The sequence below is a fragment of the Ochotona princeps genome, chromosome 3 (genome assembly GCF_030435755.1).
Source record: "Ochotona princeps isolate mOchPri1 chromosome 3, mOchPri1.hap1, whole genome shotgun sequence".
Classification (NCBI taxonomy): domain Eukaryota; kingdom Metazoa; phylum Chordata; class Mammalia; order Lagomorpha; family Ochotonidae; genus Ochotona; species Ochotona princeps.
The window spans coordinates 68,723,477-68,747,047 of record NC_080834.1 but is presented as its reverse complement, the minus strand read 5'-3'; the positions used below and the strand labels follow the sequence as shown (position 1 = coordinate 68,747,047).

The 23,571-nt window shown below is 44.1% G+C and overlaps 1 protein-coding gene across 2 annotated transcripts in view; it reads right to left on the bottom strand.

Moving 5' to 3' along the window:
- The window catches only part of CEP97 (centrosomal protein 97), a 33,096-nt gene that overhangs the window by 3,346 nt on the left and 6,179 nt on the right, over positions 1 to 23,571 (bottom strand). For both annotated transcript variants that reach the window (XM_058661819.1, XM_058661818.1), the window contains exons 5-9: positions 17,413 to 17,526; positions 16,707 to 16,873; positions 8,125 to 8,289; positions 4,250 to 4,383; positions 3,058 to 3,832 (exon numbers count right to left, since the gene is read on the bottom strand). In XM_058661819.1, the coding sequence (XP_058517802.1) occupies positions 3,058 to 3,832; positions 4,250 to 4,383; positions 8,125 to 8,289; positions 16,707 to 16,873; positions 17,413 to 17,526 (1,355 nt within the window). The remainder of the gene's footprint in view (positions 1 to 3,057; positions 3,833 to 4,249; positions 4,384 to 8,124; positions 8,290 to 16,706; positions 16,874 to 17,412; positions 17,527 to 23,571) is intronic.

Genomic DNA, 23,571 nt, shown 5'->3' with positions numbered 1-23,571 from the left:
GCGCACCGGCCCGTTGCGGCTCACTTGGGGAGTGAAACATCAGATGGAAGATCTTCCTCTCTGTCTCTCCTCCTCTCTGTATATCCGGCTTTCCAATAACAATAAAATCTTTAAAAAAAAAAAAAAAAAAAAAAAAAAAAAACTACCTAATGCATATATGGGGGAAAGATTCATAATCTAAGAACAGTTCTTTTTGTTTTTAAACTATATTTAAACTAAGATCTGAGTTTTAAATGATTACTCAAAGCAGAGCCAAATGAGATACAGCTGAAATTCATACATTATTTCTACAATGTATTATCAGTGACAGAAATGAAAATAATATTAAAATGCCTTCAATTTCCTGGCCAAACACACCAAAGGGGCAGGAAGCACAGAACTATGTAGTGAGTCAAAGCCTTCTGAACAGTTAAGGATTCAACCTGAATTAAGTACTCAGAATCACAGCTTGAGACATCTCTTCTAAGAGTCTAGCAGGGGGCCCAGCAGCGTAGCCTAGCGGCTAAAGTCCTCGCCTTGAACGCCTCGGGATCCCATATGGACACTGGTTCTAATCCCGGCAGCTCCACTTCCCATCCAGCTCCCTGCTTGTGGCCTGGGAAAGCAGTCAAGGATGGCCCAATGCTTTGGGATCCTGCACCCAATGCTTTGGGAGACCTGGAGGAGGTTCCTGGTTCCCGGCTTCGGATTGCTGCAGCTGTTGCGGTCACTTGGGGAGTGAATCATCGGACAGAAGATCTGTCTCTCCTCCTCTCTGTATATCTGACTTTGTAATAAAAATAAATAAATCTTTAAAAAAAAAGAAGAAGAAGAAATGCTTTAAAAAAAAAAAAAGAGTCTAGCAGGACCAATCCCATCAAACCTTGCTTCTCCTTTTCTTACAGTCTTTGATCACTCCCTGCTATATACAGAATTCAACAACCACCACTCTCCCAGATTCATTAAATCTTAGTTCCACATCTATGCCATGATCTCCATACCTATGCCTATGAGAAACATAAGCCTCCTATTTTCTTTCTTTTTTAAAAAAAAAGATTTATTTGTTTGAAAGGCAGAGTAAGAGAGAAATGTGGGTATGTGTGTGTGAGACAAAGACAGAATCATCAGTAGACCGGTTCACTTTCCAAATGGCCACGGTGACGTGGCCAAAGCCAGGAATCTGGAATTCCATCCAGGTCTCCCATGTGGGTGGCAGAAGTCCAAGCATTTGGGTCATCTTCTGTTGATTTCCCAGGCACATTAGCAGGGAGCTGGGTCAGAAGTGGAGCACCTTATCGCTTATGAAAACAAAAGATGGCCCAAAAGCTTGGAATCCTGCACCCATGTGGCAGACCCAGAAGCACCTGGCTTTGGAGCAGCTCAGCTCCAGCTATTGTGGCCACCTGGGGAGTGAACCAGTGGATGGAAGATCTTTCTGTCTCTCCTTTTCTCTGTAAAACCGATCCGCCATTCCAATAAAAATAAATAAATTTTTAAAAAGAAAGAAAGAAAAGAAAAGCAGCCAGACTCAAACTGGTAACTCACTCCTACTGGAAGTTGGCATTGCAAGCAGCAGCTTATCCCAATATAAACCCCAACAGGCTCCTTTAGTGAGTGATCCATTATCACCCAGTCTACAACCACTACTTTATATTTAACTCCTGACTCTATTCTCTACTTTCCTTAGCCTCCCCAAACTTTTTCCTGTGCCATCTGGAACTCCCACAGTAATTTTTAAGAGCAAATTTAGTGACAGGGGAAGTTGAAGTACAGCTCCCTGCGAATGTGCCTGCTCAACATTTATTGCACTACTGCATCTCTGTATCAGTAGATCTGCTGAGGATGGTGATACATAATCTTCACCTTCAAAATGTTTTTGGGGTGCCAGCATTGTGGTATGCTTGGTTAAACTGCCACCTGCAATCCCAGCATCTTATACGGGCACTAGCTTGAATCCTGGCTGTTCCACTTCTGATTTAGTTCTCTGCTAATATACCTGGGAAAGCAGCAGAAGTTGGCTCCAACATAGGGGATACTCAAATAGAGTTCAGATTCTTGGGTTCAGTTTAGCCCAGCACTGACTGTTGCAAACATCTGAAAATTGAAACAAGGCCCGGCACGGTAGCCTAGTGCTAGAGTCCTTGCCTTGTATGCACCAGGATCCCATATGGGTGCTAGTTCACGTCCTGGCTGCTCCACTTCCCATCCAGCTTCCTGTTTGTGGCCTATGAAAGCAGTAGAGGACGGCCCAAGGCCTTGGGACCCTGCACTCGCATGGGAGATCCTGAGAGGGCTCCTGACTTCAGATCAGCTCTCTGCCAACGTGCCTAGGAAAGCAGTAGAATACAACCCAAGTATTATGCCCCTACACCCACATGGAAAAGCTGGAAGAAGCTCCTGGCTCCTGGCTTTGGACCAGCCCACCTCTGGCCATTATGGCATATGGGGGAGGGAATCAGCAAATGGAAGATCTCTCTCTCTCTGTGTAATTCTGCCTTCAAATAACAAAGAAATTTTGAAAAAAGAAAGAGTAAGAAGAAATGAGCAAAGAACCTGAATAGGCAGATATTAAAAGAAGAAATACAATTGGCCAACAAATATATGCAAGATGTTCAATGACACTAGCCCACTAGCCTTCATGGCAATGCAAATCAAAACAATCTGCATTTCAAATAAATAAAGTCACTCTTTCAAATAAATAAATAAATGAAATAAATATTTTTTAAAAATTGCTATTGGTTCGCAACTTCACAGGATTGGAGAAAAAAATCATAAATATCCAAATATATTCACTAAACACACACACACATATATATACACACACATACATAAATATGTACACAAATATATACATGTCTATGGTTAGAAATCATAAAAAGATTTTCTTGTGATTTGGTTTATGTTAAAGGAATACTGAATTCCAATCAGCAAAGAAAACATCTTGGCTGTACATCATAAGACTGAAAATGTATATTTACATGTTTCATGTTAGAATGGAATACTCAGGATGTTAAAAAAAAAAAACAACTGACATTCTCAAACCAACAAAATAGATCTGCAATAGGATTTTTAACCCACCTCCTTATTTCATCAGTTAAGTACACAATGTGCTCCTGCATCCTGCGTAGCCGGATCTCACAGCGCACATCTTTGGCTTGAGGGTTGTACTTCCGGGCATAAAAACCCCTCCAGCAGGCCTGAAGCTTGGTGGCCGCGTCACTCAATTTCTGAAGCACAATTTTATCTTGTCCCAAAGCAATGGATCTCTGGGTTAAAACCCTGTAAGGAAGTTTATCTGAAGCTGTTTGAGACACGGCTTCTTCACTAACTGGCTGCATATGGGAAACATCATGTCTGATTGACTCAGGAAAAGATGTAAGATTACGGTTACCATCGTTCAACATGGCACTGATGACTGCTGGCTCAGGACAAGCTAACAGCCCACCTTTCTCATTTGCCTCTGTGCACACCTCACTTTTTATCATTTCAACAGAACTCTCATTTGAAGCCCATAAAGCTTTTTCTTCTTCCTTATCCAAGCTCTGGCTTTCTAGCCGTATCACAGATCCATCTGTAATACCTTCGTCTTCTAGGCTCAGGTTAATGCCCTGCAACCTTAGTTCAACTGAAGGAGAGACCGGAGATAGTCCTGATGCAACTGGCATAAAAGTAGACTCTGAAGAGAGAAGGCTACAGTTTAACTTGTCCTCATCTGTCTGTATGTCTTCTAGGTGCAGATCATTTCGAGAATACCTTGAAGTACGCACAGAGGCTGCGAGGTGATTCTTAACAGCATGCAACTGGTCATCATTACTGCTTATCCCAACCCAAGAATTCACTTGAACGAAGGGTTCTGGAAGAATCAACACAGCATCATTTAAACCACTAAACAGTTAAACAATTTTTTCAGTTTTATCATTTGAATGAAATCTAGTCCTTGAAATATAGTAAAATACAAGAAGCCTTCACGGATTTCCCCCAACATGTCTAATATATCAAACCCAACATTCTTAAGAAAATGAATTCTTGCAATAATGATAATCAAAATATCAGGTCTATGCAAAAGGTAGCAGTGTATGTTTTAAAAATTATAAATCTGATGTAATAACATACATATACATGTACATATCCACAAAAGGTCCCAAATCATTACTGAAATTGCCAAACCAGAAAAAAAAATTACTAAAAAGTGTTCTTTTTTTTCTGCTTTACGACAGTTCACAAATCAAGCAACCTGGAGAAAGGGATCAGAGAGCAACTAGTTTCTTACCACTTTCCTGGACTGACTGGGAATTCTGAACGGGACTTGCACGCTCTGGTACAGGGTTTGCCCGTGCATCGACAGGAACAAGTGAAGACAACTCTTCATTTTGGCTTTGGTTCATCAACTGCCTCTGATGAAACCTAAAAATCAGTAACATCTGCTGGGATCTAACACAATCCTTAAATGGGAGGGTTTTCTGCTCCTAAGTAACAATGCCGAAAACATAGAAATGTACAAGTTTTCAAAGTACGCACTTTTTTTGGTGACATTAATTTACTTTAGTTTCATCTGCTTCAAAGGCAAAGCAACGAAGTGAAAGAGACGGAGACAGACACCTTCCACCGAATGGCTCACTGCCCAAATGTTTCTAAGAATCAGCCAGGGGCCCAAGTACCCAAGCCATCATCTGCTTCCCTCAAAGGGTGTGAGCAGCAGGAAGCAGAACCCAAAGTTCAAGAGTTAGCACTCTGGTATGAGAAGCTGGCATTACAAGCAGAGGCTGAATTAGCTACACACAAAGCCCACCACCAAAGCAGGCACTGTAAATCACCGTCAAATTAAAACTCTGATTCTAAGAATGAGACGGAACCCTCACACACACACAATTAACACTTGCACAAACATTCAAAAGTAGGATCCCAGGCAAGAGGTAACTATTGAATACTTCTAGCTACGTTCCTGTTTTTATTTTGTTTTCCTTTTTGTTGTTTTAGGTGGCAGTGTTCTAACAAGGTGCATTTAGTGGCTTTCTATTTATTTTTAGATTTATTTATTATTATTGGAAAGGCGGAAATACAGAGAGGAGGAGAGACAGAGAAGATCTTCCATCTGATGATTCACTCCCCAAGCGGCTGCAAACAGCTGGAACTGAGCCGATCTGAAGCCAGGAACCAGGAACTTCCTCCAGGTCTCCCAAACGGGTGCAGGGTCCCAAGGCTTTGGGTCGTCCTCAACTGCCTTCCCAGGTCACAAGCAGGGAGTTAGATGGGAAGCAGGGCTGCCGGGATTAGAACCAGCTCCCATATGGGATCCTGGCGTGCTCAAGGTGAGGACTTTAGCTGCTAGGCTATTTTGCTGGGCCCCTAGTGGCTTTTTAATGTACAAGTAAAACATATTTATTTCCTTTTCTTCCAGCTTTTGTCTTTTCTATTGTTGTTTTCCTCATTACTTTTAAGGATTCACTGCATTTTTGTCGATTGTTTTTTGTGTTGTTGTTTTTAAATCTCCCAGGCTTTATAGACTCTGTTCTGTGCTCTGATATGGCCCCCACCCCCACAGATCAAGGCACCTCGGGTGTGGGTAGGGTGAGGGGTCACCTGGGCATCCACGCTTTATCCACAGTCTCCAGGAAGTCCTGACCACACTCCACAGTGTCAGTTTGGGTATTCAGGTTCCTCTTCTGCATTCTGAGATTATAGCTCCCGAACCATCCTGTGCCAGGCACCCCCAACCTCACCTCCAAGAAGACTGCTTCCTCAGCCTAAACAGCATTTTAAAATAAAACTGCAAACATAGGCATCTTTGTAAAAAAAAAAAAAAAAAAAGTTTTTTTTTCTGTTGGTTAAAAAAAAAATCTTTCCTGTATTCCTTTCCAACTATCTCATCTCCTACAATCCTGGCTGCCTGAACCATCTCTAATCTGAAGAAGAAAGGGTTGCGGGGCCCTGACTCCTGCCTGGGTCTTACTACCTGAGGTGCAGCTGCTCCTGTGTAGCCTCCTAAGCAAACAGCCCTCATCTTGAAGGCAGACCCTGGGAAGGGTTAGGGGACCCTGCTTAGAAGGTAGGATGTCTGTCTACCACCAGGACACCAGTCACATCGTTGAGGGTGGGGGTTTCCCAGCTGAACAGCCTGGGCAACAAACTTTGACATTGCCCATTTGAGCTTGTCTGGGACTGATCCAGCCTTTCATTGGTTTACTGGTTGATATGCATGCATTTCCTTAATCTCAAAAGGTAGCAACAGCTACTTCAGGGAGCACAGTGTCTCTCTCCTTGCTGGGCCCCAGGGGTGAAGCTGCTGCAGGTGTGGGGCCCCCAGCCTCTACATGCAATGCCCCCAGGCCTGGCCCTCAAACACTTTCACACATCCACAAAGCCTCACCAGATTGGAAATGATGGTTTTGCTTTCATTTCTTTTGTTCTTTTTCTTTTTGCACCAGACAACTGAAACACAAACATAACACAAAACACCCCCCACAAATAACAAAAACATTCTTCTCTTTCTAGTTAAGTTAGCAAGACCCTCCTCAAAAGATCTTTGTTTTCTGAAATGTAGGAATTCAGTACTCATGCTTTTATCAAGACTTTAATTTAAAATATAAAAATAAAATCCATCCATAACTATACACAGTAAGTGACTGCGGGGACAGAGCTGGGTAAAGGCAGGGGAGAGGCAGCATTACAGGTCCGGCTCCCTGCAGAGCCTGTGGGCCCCAGAACTGGTTGGCAGTGAAGGCAGGCAGTGCTGGGGGAAGCCAGTTCCCAAGATCTGTGTCAAGGTGTTCCTCTGTGGGCTTGCAGCCCCTGTTCCTCCTGAACACCCAGAGGGCTCTGTCCCTCGATGGCTGGTGGCCCCAAGTGGACAGACTGATATTTATTTTTAAATATTCATATTTTCAACAAAGTTAAAAACCCACTGACTGCAATGTCTATATCTCAGGGTATTGTCTTGGTGCCAATACACACCCAAGATGATAGCAAGTAATGCTTCCAGAAAAGGGAGACCTGGATTAAGTTTCCAGCTCTGCAGTTTCAGCTTAGCCCAGCCCTAGCTATTGTGAGCATTTCAGAAGTGCATCAGTAGATGGGATGTGTTTGTCTCTGTGCCTTTCAAACAAAAAGTAAATTATGAAAAGAATTGCAGGATCCATGGTCTCACCATGGAGTGCAAGTGACAAAGCTGAGCCTCCTCAGAGGCTCAGTCGGAGCAGTGGACAGCATATCCAGGTGCACACAGAGGATATGGCAGTCCATCAGAACCTGCAGAGGATACTTGGGACCATGACGGAGGACAGAACAAATCAATCAACTACCCCAGCTATGTGTTGGCAGTGAAAATCTGGGCAAACGGAGAATGTAAAGTAAACTATGTCAGACAGTGGATTCTGGAGAGATTTCACTGTGCTTGGCAAGATTGGCAGCAATTCAGAATTGTTGAACTATCAAAAATAGCTGAACAAGACCCTCGAGGCATGCCCCATGCCAGGGTCCTGGGATGGGTGGGAAGTCGGGTGGGGCTTCTCTCTTTATCTCCCACCTTACTCCAGATACAGAAAAGAAAAATAACGAAGTAGAAACAATGGTCTTATACACTTTCCTGTAGCCCTTGACCCTCTGTGTGCTAATCAACCATGTAAAGATTATCAAATAAAATAATTTAGGAAAAAAAAAAAGATTCAGGAAGGGCCTGGCACAGTGGCCTAGGGGCTAAAGTCCTTGCCTTGAACATGCCAAGATCCCATATGGATGCCAGTTCTAATCCCGGCAGCCCTGCTTCCCATCCAGCTCCCTGCTTGTGGCCTGGGAAAGCAGTCGAGGACGGCCCAAAGCCTTGGAACCCTGCACCCGTTTGGGAGACGCCAAGGAGGTTACTTGGTTTTGGATCGGCTCAGTTCTGACCACTGCAGTCACTTGGGGAATGAATTATCAGATGGAAGATCTTCCTCTCTGTATATCTGACTTTCTAATAAAAATAAATAAATAAATAAATGTTCAGGGGAAACAAGCAAAAAAAAGACAGGACTTAAGCGGCTTTCCTGACAAGGGCCCCAAAAGGCGCAGACACACGGGCTGCAACACTTGCCTCCAGGGCACTATCATCATAAGAAACAGGTATTTTCACCTGTGAAGTCTTCAGGTGCCACAGACGAATGAGCTTACCTCTGTTTGCTCAGAATCTTCTCTAGTTTGGCATCCTCTGCAGTTTGCAGACCCAGCGCAGAGGTGAGAGGACAGACTGTAGCCAGATACTGGACAAGCTGAACATGCTGCCCCGGCCGGTATGCTCTCCCTTTGCCTTGACTATACAGCCATTCGGCTTTCAGACTGAAATTTCAAGAAGAAAAGAAGAGATGACACCATGTAATCAAAATATATTGCTGATAATATATTACCTTTATGCTGGATGTTTCTTAAGAATAAGATTTTCCCAAGTTTTAAAAAATATCTCTTCCCAACTCACTTTCATCACTTGAATAGTTTTAGATATTCTTCCCCATAGAGTTGCACTACTGATTCCAAGTATTTTAAAATTATTTTCAAGGAAGGGATGTTATTTCCTCCATTAATTCTGTCAAACTAAGGTACTTAAAAAAATCAATTGCATCATCAGCTATTAGATCATACTAGCTTTTTTAAAAAAAAAAAAAATGGTTATAGTTGCAGAATGCTAATAAGCGTCCCCCAACTCATTTTTTACATTTATTTTTCACTTATTTTAAACATAGGGATTCAGAGAAAAGAGCAAAGATAGAAAATCTTCTACCTGCTGGTTCACTCTCCAAATGGCTACAATGACCAAGCTAAAGCCAGAAGCCCCGCGCTTCTTCCTGGTCTTCTATGTGAGTGCAGGAGTCCAAGTACTTGTGCCATTTCTTGCTGCTTTCCCAGAGGCATTAACAGAGAACAGAATCAGAAGTGAAGCAGCTGAGACTCAAGCTGGTGCCCATCTGAGATGCTGGCGGCACAAGCAGAGGATTCATTTTTTAAGAGCAGACAAAGGGTAAATGTTGTGGTACAATGGGTTAAGCCACTACTTGAATGCCTCCATCCAATATTAAAGTGCCTGGAATTGAGTCCTGCCTCTAATTCCAGCCGAGTTTTCTGCCAATGCATACCCTGAGACGAGCAGAGGATGGCTTGGGTCCCTGCCATCTGCATGGGAGACCCAGACTGGAGTTTCCAGGTCTTCAGCCTAGCCCAACCACAGCAATGTGGGCATTTGGGAGAGTGAACCAGCAGATTGAAGACTGATAAAACGCTGTTTCTCTGCATTTCAAATAAATTTTTAAAAACTGGGGGAAAACGGGTCAAGGGTAAGAATTAGATAATATTAATTCTATCTTGTCTATAAAAAATAGACCAGTAACTAAAAATCATTTACAGAAGTAGCCCAGCTAACAGGAAATGAATGATATAATTTTATCATTTTTTAATTGTTACTGATTTAATGGATTTAGGTCCTGACTAAGCCCCGCTTCCCATCCAACTCCCTGCTTGTGGCCTAGGAAAGCAGTCGAGGACGGCCCAAAGCCTTGGGACACTGCACCCGTGTGGGAGACCCGGAAGAAGTTCCTGGCTTCTGGCTTCGGGTCAGTGCAGCACCAGCCATTGCAGTCACTTGGGGAGTGAATCATCAGATGGAAGAACTTCCTTTCTGTCTCTCCTCCTCTCCGTATATCTGACTTTGCAATAAAAATAAAATAAATCTTTTTAAAAAATGGAACTTGAGGTTGGCATGGTGTATTGAGTTAAGTTATGACCTACAACACCAGCATCCCATATAAGCGCTAGCTGTTCCACTTCCAAGTCAGCCTCCTATTAATGCACTTGGGAAAGCAGCAGAAGATAGCCTACGGGAACCTGGACGGAGTTCCAGGTGCCTGACTTCCATGTGGCCCACACCAGTTACTACAGTCACTGGGGAGGGGACCAGTTGTTACAAGATCTCGCTGTCTCTCCCTTTCTATAACTCTGACTTTCAAATAAATTTAAAAATTTTAAAAGACAAAAATAAAACACTCACCTCAACCTCCATCCTTATCTAACAAAGATCATTTATTAAATACCTATTATATGACCAGTACTGTTACATATTAAATATATATATTACATTTAATCCTAATACATCTTACAGACAAAAGATTTAGACTCATAGAAACTAAAGAACTTACCAAAGCCATACAGCTGATACATGGCAGGGAAAGATGGGAAGCTTTCCCTTAACTCTTCTGACAAGATCACTCTTTAAACTACACCCTTATTTATGTTCACTTCACTATGCTGCTCCTCAGGTATTAAAATACTGCCAATCCTACTTCCATAGAAAAGTGTGATATGTTTATCTTTTTTTTTTTCATTATTATTAAAGGAAGATCCAGAGACGCTAAACCAAGTTAAATCCATATTATAGCTTTAAAACTACTCACGGCTTAAAAAACCATCAAACTTGGGCCCGGCGGCGTGGCCTAGCGGCTAAAGTCCTCGCCTTGAAAGCCCCGGGATCCCATATGGGCGCCGGTTCTAATCCCGGCAGCTCCACTTCCCATCCAGCTCCCTGCTTGTGGCCTGGGAAAGCAGTCGAGGACGGCCCAAAGCTTTGGGACCCTGCACCCGCGTGGGAGACCTGGAAGAGGTTCCTGGTTCCTGGCTTCGGATCGGCGCGTACCGGCCCGTTGCGGCTCACTTGGGGAGTGAAACATCGGATGGAAGATCTTCCTCTCTGTCTCTCCTCCTCTCTGTATATCCGGCTTTCCAATAATAATAAAATCTTTAAAAAAAAAAAAAAAAAAAAAAAAAACATCAAACTAGGGCCCGGCGGCGTGGCCTAGCGGCTAAAGTCCTCGCCTTCAATGCGCCAGGATCCCATATGGGCACCGGTTCTTATCCCAGCAGCTCCACTTCCCATCCAGCTCCCTGCTTGTGGCCTGGGAAAGCAGTCGAGGACAGCCCAGAGCACTGGGACCCTGCACCGGCATGGTAGACCTGGAAGAGGTTCCTGGTTCCCGGCTTCGGATCGGTGCAGCACCAGCCGTTGCACTCACTTGGGGAGTGAACCATCGGACAGAAGATCTTCCTCTCTGTCTCTCCTCTCTGTATATCTGACTTTGTAATAAAAATAAATAATAAATCTTTTAAAAAAGAAACCATCAAACTATTAAAGGAGAACACAGGAAATACTCTCCAAGAAATAGGAACAGGGAAAGTCTTCTTAGAAAAGACACCAAAAGCACAGGCAGTTAAAGACAAAACAAAAAAAATGGGACTATATCAAACTAAAAGCTTCTGTACAGCAAAGCAAACAATTAACAAAGTGAAGAAGCAACCAACAGAATGGGAGAAAATTTTTGCACATAACACAAGTGATAGGGGACTAATATCCAAGATTTACAAAGAGCTTCAGAAACCCAGGAGCAGCAAAACAAACATACAAACAAAAAGAAACTGTAAAAAATAAATAGGAAATGAACAGACATTTTTCAAAAAGAACAGATTCAAATGGCTAACAGACATACGAAAAGATGATCAGGCTCCCTAACCATCAGAAAGATACAAATGAAAACCACCTTGAGGTACTACCTAACTCCAGTCAGATTGACCTACATTCAGAACTCAACTATCAACACCTGCAGCATGGATGTGGGGAGAAAGGTACCCTCCTTCACTGCTGGTGGGAGTATAGGCTAGTACAACCACTACGGAAATCAGTATGGAGAGTATTTAGAGAATTGCAAATAAACCTGCCATATGACCCAGTATCCCACTCCTAGGATTATACCTAAAGGAAATGAAAACTGTGTATGAGAAGGGAATCTGTAATCCTATACTTACAGCAGCACAATCTACAATAGCAAGTACATAGAAGCAATACAGATACCCATCCAAAGATAAGTGGTTAAAGAAACTGTGGTATGGCCCAGCGAGATAGCGTAGCAGTTAAAGTCCTCACCTTGAATGTGCCAGGGTCCCATATGGGTGCTGGTTCTAATCCCAGCGGCTCCGCTTCCCATCCGGCTCCCTGCTTATGGCCTGTGAAAGCAGTTGAGGACAACCCAATGCTTTGGGAACCTACACCCGCATGGGGGACCTGGAAGAGGCTCCTGGCTTCAGACTGGCTCAGTTCCAGCTGTTGTGGCCACTTAGGGAATGAACCATTAGACGGAAGATCTTCCTCTCTGTCTCTCCACCTCTCTGTTTATCTGTCTTCCCAATAAAAATAAATAAATCTTAAAAAAAAAAAAAAAAGAAACTGTGGCACATCTACTCCATGGAATACTACTCAGTCACTACAAAGAATGAAATTATACAATTTGCAACCAGATGGTCCCAATTAGAAACCGTTATGCTCCGTGAAATAAGTCAACCACAAAAAGATAAATACCATATGTTCTCTTTAATATAAGGAAACATCATACAGATTGGAATGTATAGTGGTGGAGTAATGGAGACTACCATATTCAGATGTGAAGACACATGCAACATGCATCCCTACTTTCAAATAAAAGATGGACTCCCAATGAAAGTGTTGGACATATCTAGACAATGGGATGATGGACTGACATTGTCTGTACCAGCAATGTTGGAGCACTCTTAAATAGTAGACTGTTGGAATTGTAACTCCTTATGAAATAATGTCCTGTTGTGACAATATAGGGAAAATCAGTTGGGGGGATGGGAATTCAGGGGGAGGGGAATCCCAGACTACATAGAATTGTACCATAAAATTCAAAACTTAAGGGCCCAGCACGGTGGCCTAGCAGCTAAAGTCCTCGCCTTGAACAAGCCGGGATCCCATATGGGCGCCGGTTCTAATCCCGGCAGCTCCACTTCCCATCCAGCTCCCTGCTTGTGGCCTGGGAAAGCAATGGAGGACAGCCCAAAGCCTTGGGACCCTGTACCTGTGTGGGAGACCCAGAAGAGGTTCCAGGGTCCCAGCTTCAGATCGGCACAGCACCGGATGTTGCGGCTCACTTGGAGAGTGAATCATCGGACGGAAGATCTTCCTCTCTGTCTCTCCTCTCTGTATATCTGACTTTGTAATAAAAATGAATAAATCTTTAAAAAAAATTCAAAATTTAAAATAAAAATTTAGGACCCAGCGCCGTGGCCTAGCAGCTAGAGTCCTTGCCTTGAATGCGCCAGGATCCCATGTGGGTGTCGGTTCTAATCCCAGCAGCTCTACTTCCCATCCAGCTCCCTGCTTGTGACCTGGGAAAGCAGTCAAGGACGGCACAAAGCCTTGGGACCCTGCACCCACGTGGGAGACCCGGAAAGAAATTCCTGGCTCGGGCCCAGCACGGTGGCCTAGTGGCTAAAGTCCTCGCCTTGAACATACTGGGATCCCATTTGGGCGCCGGTTCTAATCCCGGCAGCTCCACTTCCCATCCAGCTCCCTGCTTGTGGCCTGGGAAAGCAGTCAAGGACGGCCCAAGGATTTGGGACCCTGCACCCGCGTGGGAGACCCAGAAGAGGTTCCAGGTTCCCGGCATCGGATCGGCAAGCACCCGTTGCGGCTCACTTGGGGAGTGAATCATCGGACGGAAGATCTTCCTCTGTCTCTCCTCCTCTCTGTATATCTGACTTTGTAATAAAATAAATAGATCTTTAAAAAAAAAAAAGATTTATTTTTTATTTTCATTACAAAGTCAGATATACAGAGAGGAGGAGACAGAGAAGAGGCACTTCCATCCAATGATTCACTTCCCAAGTAAGCGCAACAGCCAGTGCTGCGCCAATCCAAAGCCAGGAGCCAGGAACTTCTTCTTTTTTTTTTTTTTTTAGATTTATTTATTTTACTACAAAGTCAGATATACAGAGAGGGGGAAAGACAGATAGGAAGATCTTCAGTTTGATGATTCACGCCCCAAAGGAGCTGCAACGGGCCGGTGCGCGCCTATCCGAAGCCGGGAACCTGGAACCTCTTCTGGGTGTCCCATGCGGGTGCAGGGTCCCAAATCCTTGGGCCGTCCTCGACTGCTTTCCCAGGCTACAAGCAGGAAGCTGGATGGGAAGTGGAGCTGCTGGGATAAGAACCGGCGCCCAAATGGGATCCCAGGGCTTTCAAGGCGAGGACTTTAGCCGCTAGGCCACGCCGCCGGGCCCAATAAAAAATAAATCTTAAAAATAAAATTAAATAAGACCTGCTGGCAATGTCTGAGAGCCCAAGACACAAGCCTCGGAAACCTTCGGTGCAGATGTGAGGAAACCAGAGGCTGCCTGCCCGTGTCTGTTGTTCTTGGAGGATGAAGGCATTTTGAAAGCTGGAGCTGAGCGGTCTGAAATGAGGGGGGCAGCAGAAGTTCAAGAGGATGAGGATACTCAGGTGGAGGTTCCAGTTGATCAGAGGCCAACAGAAATAGTAGATGAGGAAGAAGATGGAGAGAAAATGACGAAGGAAGAGGGACAGAAGGAAGACTTTGCAGGAATGAATGGTGATGTGGAAGGTGATGGCGAGAGACAGGTGGCAGATGTCCCCGAGCAGGCTGAGGAGACCCCAGACACCAGTGAGGAGCAGGCAGCTCCCCGGCGCATGAGCAGAGGCACCGACGAGGAAAATGGGGAGGAGCTGGAGCCAGTCACCAGCGAGCTTCAGCCGGCAGCTGATGAAGAAGGAAAGGCTCAAGGAGCTGGAAATGGACACGAGGAGGCTCATACAGACCCTCAAAGACCACCAAGGCCAGAAGTCAAGATCACAAGTCCACAAGAAAATGAAAGCAACGAACAAAGCAAGGATTATGCTGTCGTGGCATAGCTGATATTTTTTTAAATATGTGGATTACAAGAAAACTGAAGGACTGCAATACTTGCATAAGTGCATAGTTGTTGCTAAATGTAACGTGACAACATGGTCGGATACTACCGACTGCATTTTGAAATTACAGGCCCACTTGAAAGACTAGATAAACTTTAGTAGCTACTAAAGGAGAAATGACTTACTTTTATGGTATACATTTTTAAAAATAAGAAAATTAAATAGGATGGACAGAGGAGAGTTTGTACTGGGAGATTACTGACCACTTGTCTTTGAGAAGGATAAAAACATAGAATCAGTTGTTTTATGTATTTTACTATAAGTTCACAGATGAAATTATTAGATGGTAGGTTATTCAGAAGCACTTATGTAAGGCATAGAATCTTAAAGGGTTGATAATAGCAAAGAATGCACTGCTTCTGAAGACAGTCAACTCTCAGAGGGAGAAATTCCAGTTTAGTTTCAGAGGTAATCTGGAGATAGCAAATAGATTAAAATATTTCCCCAACCCACTGACGTTGCTTCCGCTTTTCTTCCTCAGCTAAGCCCTGCCTTCTTCACACTGAACAGGCAGTCCAAGGTGTTCGATATGGAAGGAGGAAGCATTTTTTTCAGAGCACTTGTGTTTAATATGCTCATGCTTCCAGGTTTTGAGGCTTGTGGCTCTAATACACATGCTCAGCAAGGAATGATAAAGGAATATTCTGTTGTGTTACTAAGTCTGGCTGGCTGAACAGCAAATTCTGAAAATCCTCTGAATTTTCACTGACCCAGTTAGTCTTTATCAATAATATCCCTTTCTGTTCCTCATGTTATTATGTCAGGAAGCCTGGGTGTTTTAAAGATTTGTATCCTTTCTGAGTTTTTTGTTTGTTTGTTTCTACATTTTTGGTTTTTCAATTAAAAGGAAAAAAAAAATTAAAAAAATAAAATGAAATGAAATAAAAAATAACTAAAAATTTAAAAATAAATCAATAAACAAAATCACATCTGTTTTTCAAAGCAACATTTACTGTGGGAAAAAGGAAAACCCAGGCTTTTATTTAGGGAAATTGGACCTACCAAATGTCCTTCACCCGACACCAGTGTGTAGCTCCCAGTTCCTATTCCTCATTGCCCCTATAGACCTACACAATACTTCTGGGGAGAAGCAAATGGGAAATGCTGTCTGTAACATATTGTTCATCCTCCCACTAGAAAACTCAAGTGTTTCAAGTACTGCAATGAAGGGCAAGTAAAAACAAAAACCAAAAAAACTGAGGATGAATAGAGAGAAAATACCCATAAATACAATGAAAGGTGCTATGGCAGAGTGTAAAGAGGCAGTTAAAGAGAATAAAGTCATCCCAACCCCTAGTTTTCCTCCAGCTTCACTCTGTCTTGCCAAGCCTAGTTCCTTACTTCCTGTAAAGCTTTGACTCTATTGATCATGAGCCAGCATCCTGAAGACCCCTCCCCTGGATCCCAGCTTCAAGTCACACACACCATTGATTATAGGATAAAGGAAATGACCACTTCTTTTAGTCCATAGGTATAAGAAAGGAAAGACCCATCAGCAAATTTGCTACCAGTTCCAAACTGCAACTTTGCCTGCTGTTTCCTAGAGTTATCATTTTAAAAGGTAATTAGGTTCTAAGATAACTTTGAATACTGCCATTACAGACAAGCTTTTGTAGGACTGAACTGAGATCCTATACAAGCCTTCTTTGCAAAAATGTCAAGCTCCAAATTAAAGATTAATAAAAGCATTTTCAGAAGTCAAACTGTTCTATGTTGGGCACTACGTTGTGCTCCCTGGTGCCAATCCCAGAAACTAATATTTCTTATTCTTTTTTAGAAAGCAAAAAAATCCTAAACAACCAGCATATGTTGTGCTGTGACTATAGTAATGCTATTAATTTCTAAAAGCACATTATTAATCTGCAGTAAGCTACAAATGGTCTTTTCAGCAACTTCCATGATTCACATGATGTTAAAAAGAAGACATGTTCACCTTTCCTTTTGAGAAATCACATATCCATCTAGGACTCTGAGGTTTAAGCACCAGCTGACAATGTATGGCCGATAATCAAATCCTGGAATGGAAGGTGTTGCCATCACACAAGGATTGTTCATGATCGACAACTGTTCCAATTCGGTTAACGAAGCCAAAAATGAGATCTGGAACAAAAGATACCTTTGTTGAATAAAATGGATTTTTCAGTATCAAGCGCAGGGTTCCAACTGATTACACATCTTTGGCAGCATTTGAGAATGTAACAATCCCCTCTTGTACTGACAAGTGACAAATAATATTCTTCTATTATCCACTGACTTTCCAAAACTCCAACAATATGGCCATCTGTTCCTGCTGTACAAAGTCCTTTAGAAAATATCAGTGCTATTTCCTAGCAAAGAGAACTCTATTTTGAGAACATACCAGCAGCCAGGGGAAAGTATTTTATTAAACCCTCTATCACAGATATATATCACTAGTCACAGCCCAATGGAAGAATAATTGTACTATTACAAAAGAAATTAAGTCTTAATGATCCACTGACATTAAGGAAAAGCAGAAAGAAAAATTATATTCATCTGGGACAAAGCGGGTCTCCTTGATGGCAGTCTCAAGATACAGTCTAAATGAAATTATAACCCTCACTATGTCTCTTCTGAACTTCATACCTCCCTGAATCCCACAGAATAACCTCAAATTTTACCTCATTTAAGTCCCGGACTTCATTTTCTGCCAAAGAAAGAATAGCAAGACTTCTGGGTAGATAAGTGGGTGCCATTCTAAGAGTAGTGATAATGTTTCCATGTAAAAGCAGAGTCTTGAAAGCAAAAACAGTATGAATTATTAATGGAAAGATTACACAATACATCTATGTATCTTGATATCATCAAAATTATATATAACCTATTTTATTATGCTTTTGAGCGTACACAAACCAGATCGTTAATGCTAAAATGGTTCTGGGTGGCCTTCTGGCCCAACTCTCCTTTTCAGGTCAATATCCTAAGCTCACAAAAGTCTAAAGACATGTCTAAAAATACCTGCTTGGTGGAGCAACTATTATGCTGTGAGATTTAAGTTAAAAACATCAAACAAATTCCAACATAGTTATTCCTATGTTTTTCAAACATCAAAATAGAATGTGAAAAGTGAGGTAAGGATGTCATTAAAAGAGCCAGCATTGCAGCATAGTAAGTTAAGCTGCTGCTTGCCACACCAGCATACCATGTGAGCACTGGTTTATGTCCCAACTGTTCCACTTCTGGTCCCTGCTAATGGCCCGAGAAAAGCATGGAATATGGTCCAAGTGTTTAGCTATCTGCCACTCGTATAGGAGACCCAGATGAAGTTCTGGCTTCTAACTGGTCACACGTGGCAGGGTCAAGACTCTAACCAGCACGTGAGAGAACTTGGTCTGGGGGTAGACTTCGTGGAGGCAGTGTGGGCCCAACCCTGTGGAAATACAAGTCCCACAGGTTAGCTTGCGAGCTGGGGTGGCAATGGGCTGAGCTAGGTGTGACCATGGCACTTGCCATCACTTACAGGTAAAGAAATCAACAGAGTCTGGGCAGGTCAAACCAGCAGCACCCGAAGGTGCATCCTAAAATAGGATGTGGGGTGGGCTGTACTGCAACAGGAAGCGGGTGGATCGGACAGGGCCAAGCAAACCTCAACTCACAAGAAAGAACAGAAATCAGGATAGAGCTCATGTTATGCCAAACTAGGCTCTTACACTGACTGGTCTGCATGAGTCAGAGATACTAGGCCATAGCATCAAAGGCAAAGGCTTAGACAAATGAGGGGCTATGCCAAGCTGGGTCAGAGCGACCACTGGCACATGCATAATCTAGGGATGGGAATAGACTCGGATGGGAAGCTGTGAGAGTATACCCTTGTTGGGGTGGGGTTTCCACAGGAGTGTACGGGGGTTGGAGTGGGGTCTGCGTTCTGGTCTGGATATGGATGCAATCTCCCTTGGCACAAGTGTGGACTGCGGCTGGGCGCAATAAGCTGGGCTAGATGCAGGCACCATCTGGCGCTCTAGAGAAACTGGGTAGATGTAGGACGGACTAGGCTGGGTCTCTGTCCCTACTGAGTCATGTGTGAGCAGTGTCTAGGTATGGACAAGCCTTGGCTGGGTTGAAACATCCAACATCAAGAACTGGAATGGATTGAAGGCCACCAATGAGGGCCCATGGAACCACCAGTACGCGAAAGATCTGGCATAGGGAGAGGTTCTGATGGAGGAGCTTGGGAAACTCCTGTGTCAGGACATAGTCCTTACAGGTAAGCGCAAGAACCATGATAGGGAGCAACCCAGACCAGGCCAGAGGAAGATAACCACCAGCATACATATGGCATAGGCTGAACCTGTTCACATCACCCACTGGCGAATCCAAATACCAGAACAGAGTGTGGGTCGGGCCGGGTTTGGTCGAGACACAAACCAGTGCAAATTACGGAATGCCAAGGTGGGGTGAGCCGGACCAGATGCGGTTGCAGTGCCCAAATAGCACACGTGAGAACCGGCAGGGGGTGGGGGGAGGAGGCAAAGCCGAATGAGGGAATGTGGGCTCCCCTGTTGGACAACCACTCTCACTGGACAGCATGAGTTGGTATGGGGGCAAACCAGATCAGGCAGGGCTACAATACCTGTGGGCCTCATGTATGCTAGATCAGGGAAGGGCCATCTTGTGACTGTTCTGACTGGTGCAAACAAAAATTAGAGTGGGTAAGGGTTGGTTGGGCTTTGCCGCAGCATCAGCTGGCAGAAGCTGGCACTGGGAGCTTAATCTGTCAAGTTAAACTACAGAACCACCCGGAAAGTGCATGATCTGGGAGTGGAAGTAGCCTAGTAGGGAGATAGTGGGCACCTCTGTAGTGGGTAACCACTCCCACTGGACAGCACAAAAACCAGGACAGAGGCAAGGGTGGCTAGCCAGAAAGGCACCTGCCAGTAGGTGTGTGGGCTGGATAGTAGGTTGGTTGGGTTGAACTAGGCTTCAATGCCCATTGACATGTACGAGAGCTAAATGGGATGTGGGACAGACTGAACAAGTCTCCAGTACATACTGGCATGCATGGGAACCAAAGGAAGGGCCAGGCCTGGTGGGGGTTATGGGGAGTTGCCCCAACTGGGCTGCAGCCCCCACTGGTTTGCATGAGGGCTGAGTATGAAGTGGGTAAGATCAGGCTGGACTACAACCCCCATCGATCCACGTGGAAAACAGGGCTGGAAACAGAACCAGCAACTGAAACAACCAGCATGTACATAAGCTAATTGGGGTGACAGACCTGTACTGGCAAGCACACATAAGAATCAGGTATGAGATCACCTCAGATGAAGTTTCTTTGGAGATCCCTCCAACTGAACTGCTAATCTCAGAACACCAACTATGAGGAGACTATGTCAGCCAGTGGATTCTGAATAGATTTCATCACAATTAGAACAGCGAGATTGGCAGCAATTCAGAACTGTTGAACTAATCAAAACTGCTCGAGCAGGACCCTCGGAGCATGCCTCACATCGGGGACCTGGGATGGGTGGGAGGCTGGGTGGAGCATCTCGTTTTGTTTTCCCCCTCTCACCAGATATAGGGGAAAAATGATGATATTAGTGTGGAAAAATGATCTTACCCACTTTCCTGTAGCCCTTGACCCTTTGTACCCTAATCAATTAAGTAAAATTATTTTTAAAAAAGAAGAAGTTGGGCCCGGCGGCGTGGCCTAGCGGCTAAAGTCCTCGCCTTGAATGCCCCGGGATCCCATATGGGCACCGGTTCTAATCCCAGCAGCTCCACTTCCCATCCAGCTCCCTGCTTGTGGCCTGGGAAAGCAGTTGAGGACGGCCCAATGCATTGGGACACTGCACCCGTGTGGGAGACCCGGAAGAGGTTCCAGGTTCCCGGCTTCGGATTTGCGCGCACCGGCCTGTTGCGGCTCACTTGGGGAGTGAGTCATCGGACGGAAGATCTTCCTCTCTGTCTTTCCTCCTCTGTGTATATCTGGCTGTAGTAAAATGAATAAATCTTTAAAAAAAAAAGAAGAAGTTGTTATGGGCTCCAGGATTCAACCAACTCTAGCTCTGGTAACTGCTGCTGTCTGGAGCATGAATCAAACATGGAATCTCTCTCCATTCCTATAATTCTGACTTCAAAAAAAAAAAATCTTTTATAAATAAGTCATGAAACAAGCATGTAAATTTTCCAAAAAATACCCACAACCATAACATGCAATTATATTCTCTTAGGAACTAAAATCCAGAGCAAAGCAGAATGTAATCGTTGCAGATGAAGTTAATTAACATTAAGTCAGCAATAACCAAGAGTAAACTCAAGACTCTGAACACCCAGAATTCTGATGAGATGATCATGCCTTTAATAGCCCTCTGGTTCATTTGAATTCTTTTAGCAACCATCAGGACAGCATCTGGTGGCATTCTTTAAAATAACTGTTGTTATTGTTTAGAATAATTGTTGCTAAAAATGATTGCTGCTAAAGACCTGGGGAAAACAGATCTGAAATGCTGCTTTGGGGCTCACTGAGGTCATCTAATGATAATATCAGATGAAAAAAAGGAAAGGGCTCATGTGTGTTTTTTGAAGCTGCAATTCCAACTATTACTTACAATATAACACTCTCTCTTTTTTTTAAGATTTCTCTTAATTTTATTATAAAATCAGATATACAGAGAGGAGGAGAGACAGAGAGGAAGATCTTCTCTCCAATGGCTCACTCCCCAAGCGGCCTCAATGGCCAGTGCTGTGCCGATCAGAAGCCAGGAGCCAGGAACTTCCTCCAGGTCTCCCATGCAGATGCAGGGTCTCAAGGCTTTGGGCCGTCCTCGACTGCTTTCCCAGGCCACAAGCAGGGAGCTGGATGGAGAGTGGAACTGCCAGGACACGAACTGGTGCCCATAGGGGATACCAGCACTTGCAAGGACAGGACTTTAGCCACTAGGCTACTGCGCTAGGTCCAACACACTCTCTTCTATACAAAGTGTTATATACTACATGTTTATTTTTAAATTAAAATACTTTTGATAACTAATTATTATTATTATACAAGTACAATCTTCAAGGTCCAAAAAACATATGGAAAGGAAAGGTGTTAGGCACAGTGGTTAAGGTACCACTTAGGACTTCAGTATCCCACATCTGAATTCCTAAATTCAAGTCCTTGCTCTACTTCTGATTCTAGCTTCTTCTTTTTTTTTTTTTAAGATTTATTTATATTTATTACAAAGTCAGATATACACAGAGGGGGAGAAACAGAAAGGAAGATCTTCCGTCCAATGATTCACTCCCCAAGTGACCACAACAGCCGGTACTGTGCTGATCCAGAACCAGGAACCAGGAACTTCCTCCAGGTCTCCCATGTGGGTGCAAGGTCCCAAAGCATTGGGCCGTCCTCAACTGCTTTCCCAGGCCACAGGCAGGGAGTTGCATGGGAAGTGGAGCTTGCTGGGATTAGGACCGGCGCCCACATGGGATTCCGGCACATTCAAAGCAAGGACTTTAGCCGCTAGGTCACGCTGCCGGGCCTGATTCTAGCTTCTTCTTCTTTTTCTAAGTGTTATTTATTTTCATTAGAAAGTCAGATTTTACAGAGAGAAGGAAAGATAGAAAAAAGGATCTTCCATCCGTTGGTTTACTCCACAGGTTTCCACAACAACCAGGACACGAACCAGCACCAATATGCAATCCCAGCATTTGCAAGGTGAGGACTTTAACCTCTAGGCTACGGCGCCGGGCCCAGACTCTAGCTCCTTAACACTCACCATGGGAAGCAGCAGGTGACGGCTCACATAATTGGGTTTCTGCCATCCATTTGAGACCCAGATCGGGTTCCTAGTTCCTGTTTTTGGCCTGGCCCAGCAGTGACTGCTATATCTAGGGAGTTAATCAGCACATGAAAAATTCTCGCCCTGAGACTTTTAAGTAAAATAAACATAAATAATAATAATAATAATAATAATAATAATAATAATAATAATAAAAACAGATTCAGTGCTCGGAACAATGTAACTAAAGTCCTTGCCTGGCACGCTGAGTTCCCATATATGCACTGGTTCATGTTCCGGCAGCCCTGCTTTCCACCCAGCTCCCTGCTAGTGGCCTGGGAAAGCAGTGGAACATGACTCAAAGTCTTGGGACCCTGCACCCATGTGGGAGAGCCAGAAGAAGCTCCTGGGGCCCGGCGAGGTGGCCTAGCAGCTAAAGTCCTCGCCTTGAACACGCCGGGATCCCATATGGGCGCCGGTTTTAAGCTTGGCAGCCCTGCTTCCCATCCAGCTCCCTGCTTGTGGCCTGGGAAAGCAGTCGAGGACAGCCCAAAGCCTTGGGACCCTGCACCCGTGTGGGAGACCTGGAGGAAGTTCCTGGCTCCTGGCTTCAAATCAGCTCAGCCCTAGCCGTTGCGGCTACTTGGGGAGTGATGCATCAAACAAAAGATCTTCCTGTCTCTCCTCCTCTTTCTATATCTGACATTCCAATAAAAATTAATTAACAAGCAAAAAGGCAAAAACAGATTCAGACCTGGCACTGTAGCCTAGTGGCTAAAGTCCTCGCCTTGTACGCCAGTATCCCAAATGGGTGCCGGTTCTAATCTGGCGGCCCTGCTTCCCATCCAGCTCCCTGCTTGTGACCTGGGAAAGCAGTCAAGGACAGCACAAGGCCTTGGGATCGTGTACCCATGCAGGAGACCCGGAGAGAAGCTCCTAGCTTCAGATCAGCTCAGCCCAGCCTTTGCCACCACTTGGGGATTGACTCATCAGATGGAAGATCTTCTCTGTCTCTCTTCCTCTCTGTATATCTTTCCAATAAAAATAAATCTTAAAAAAAAAAACAACACAGGGCCCGGC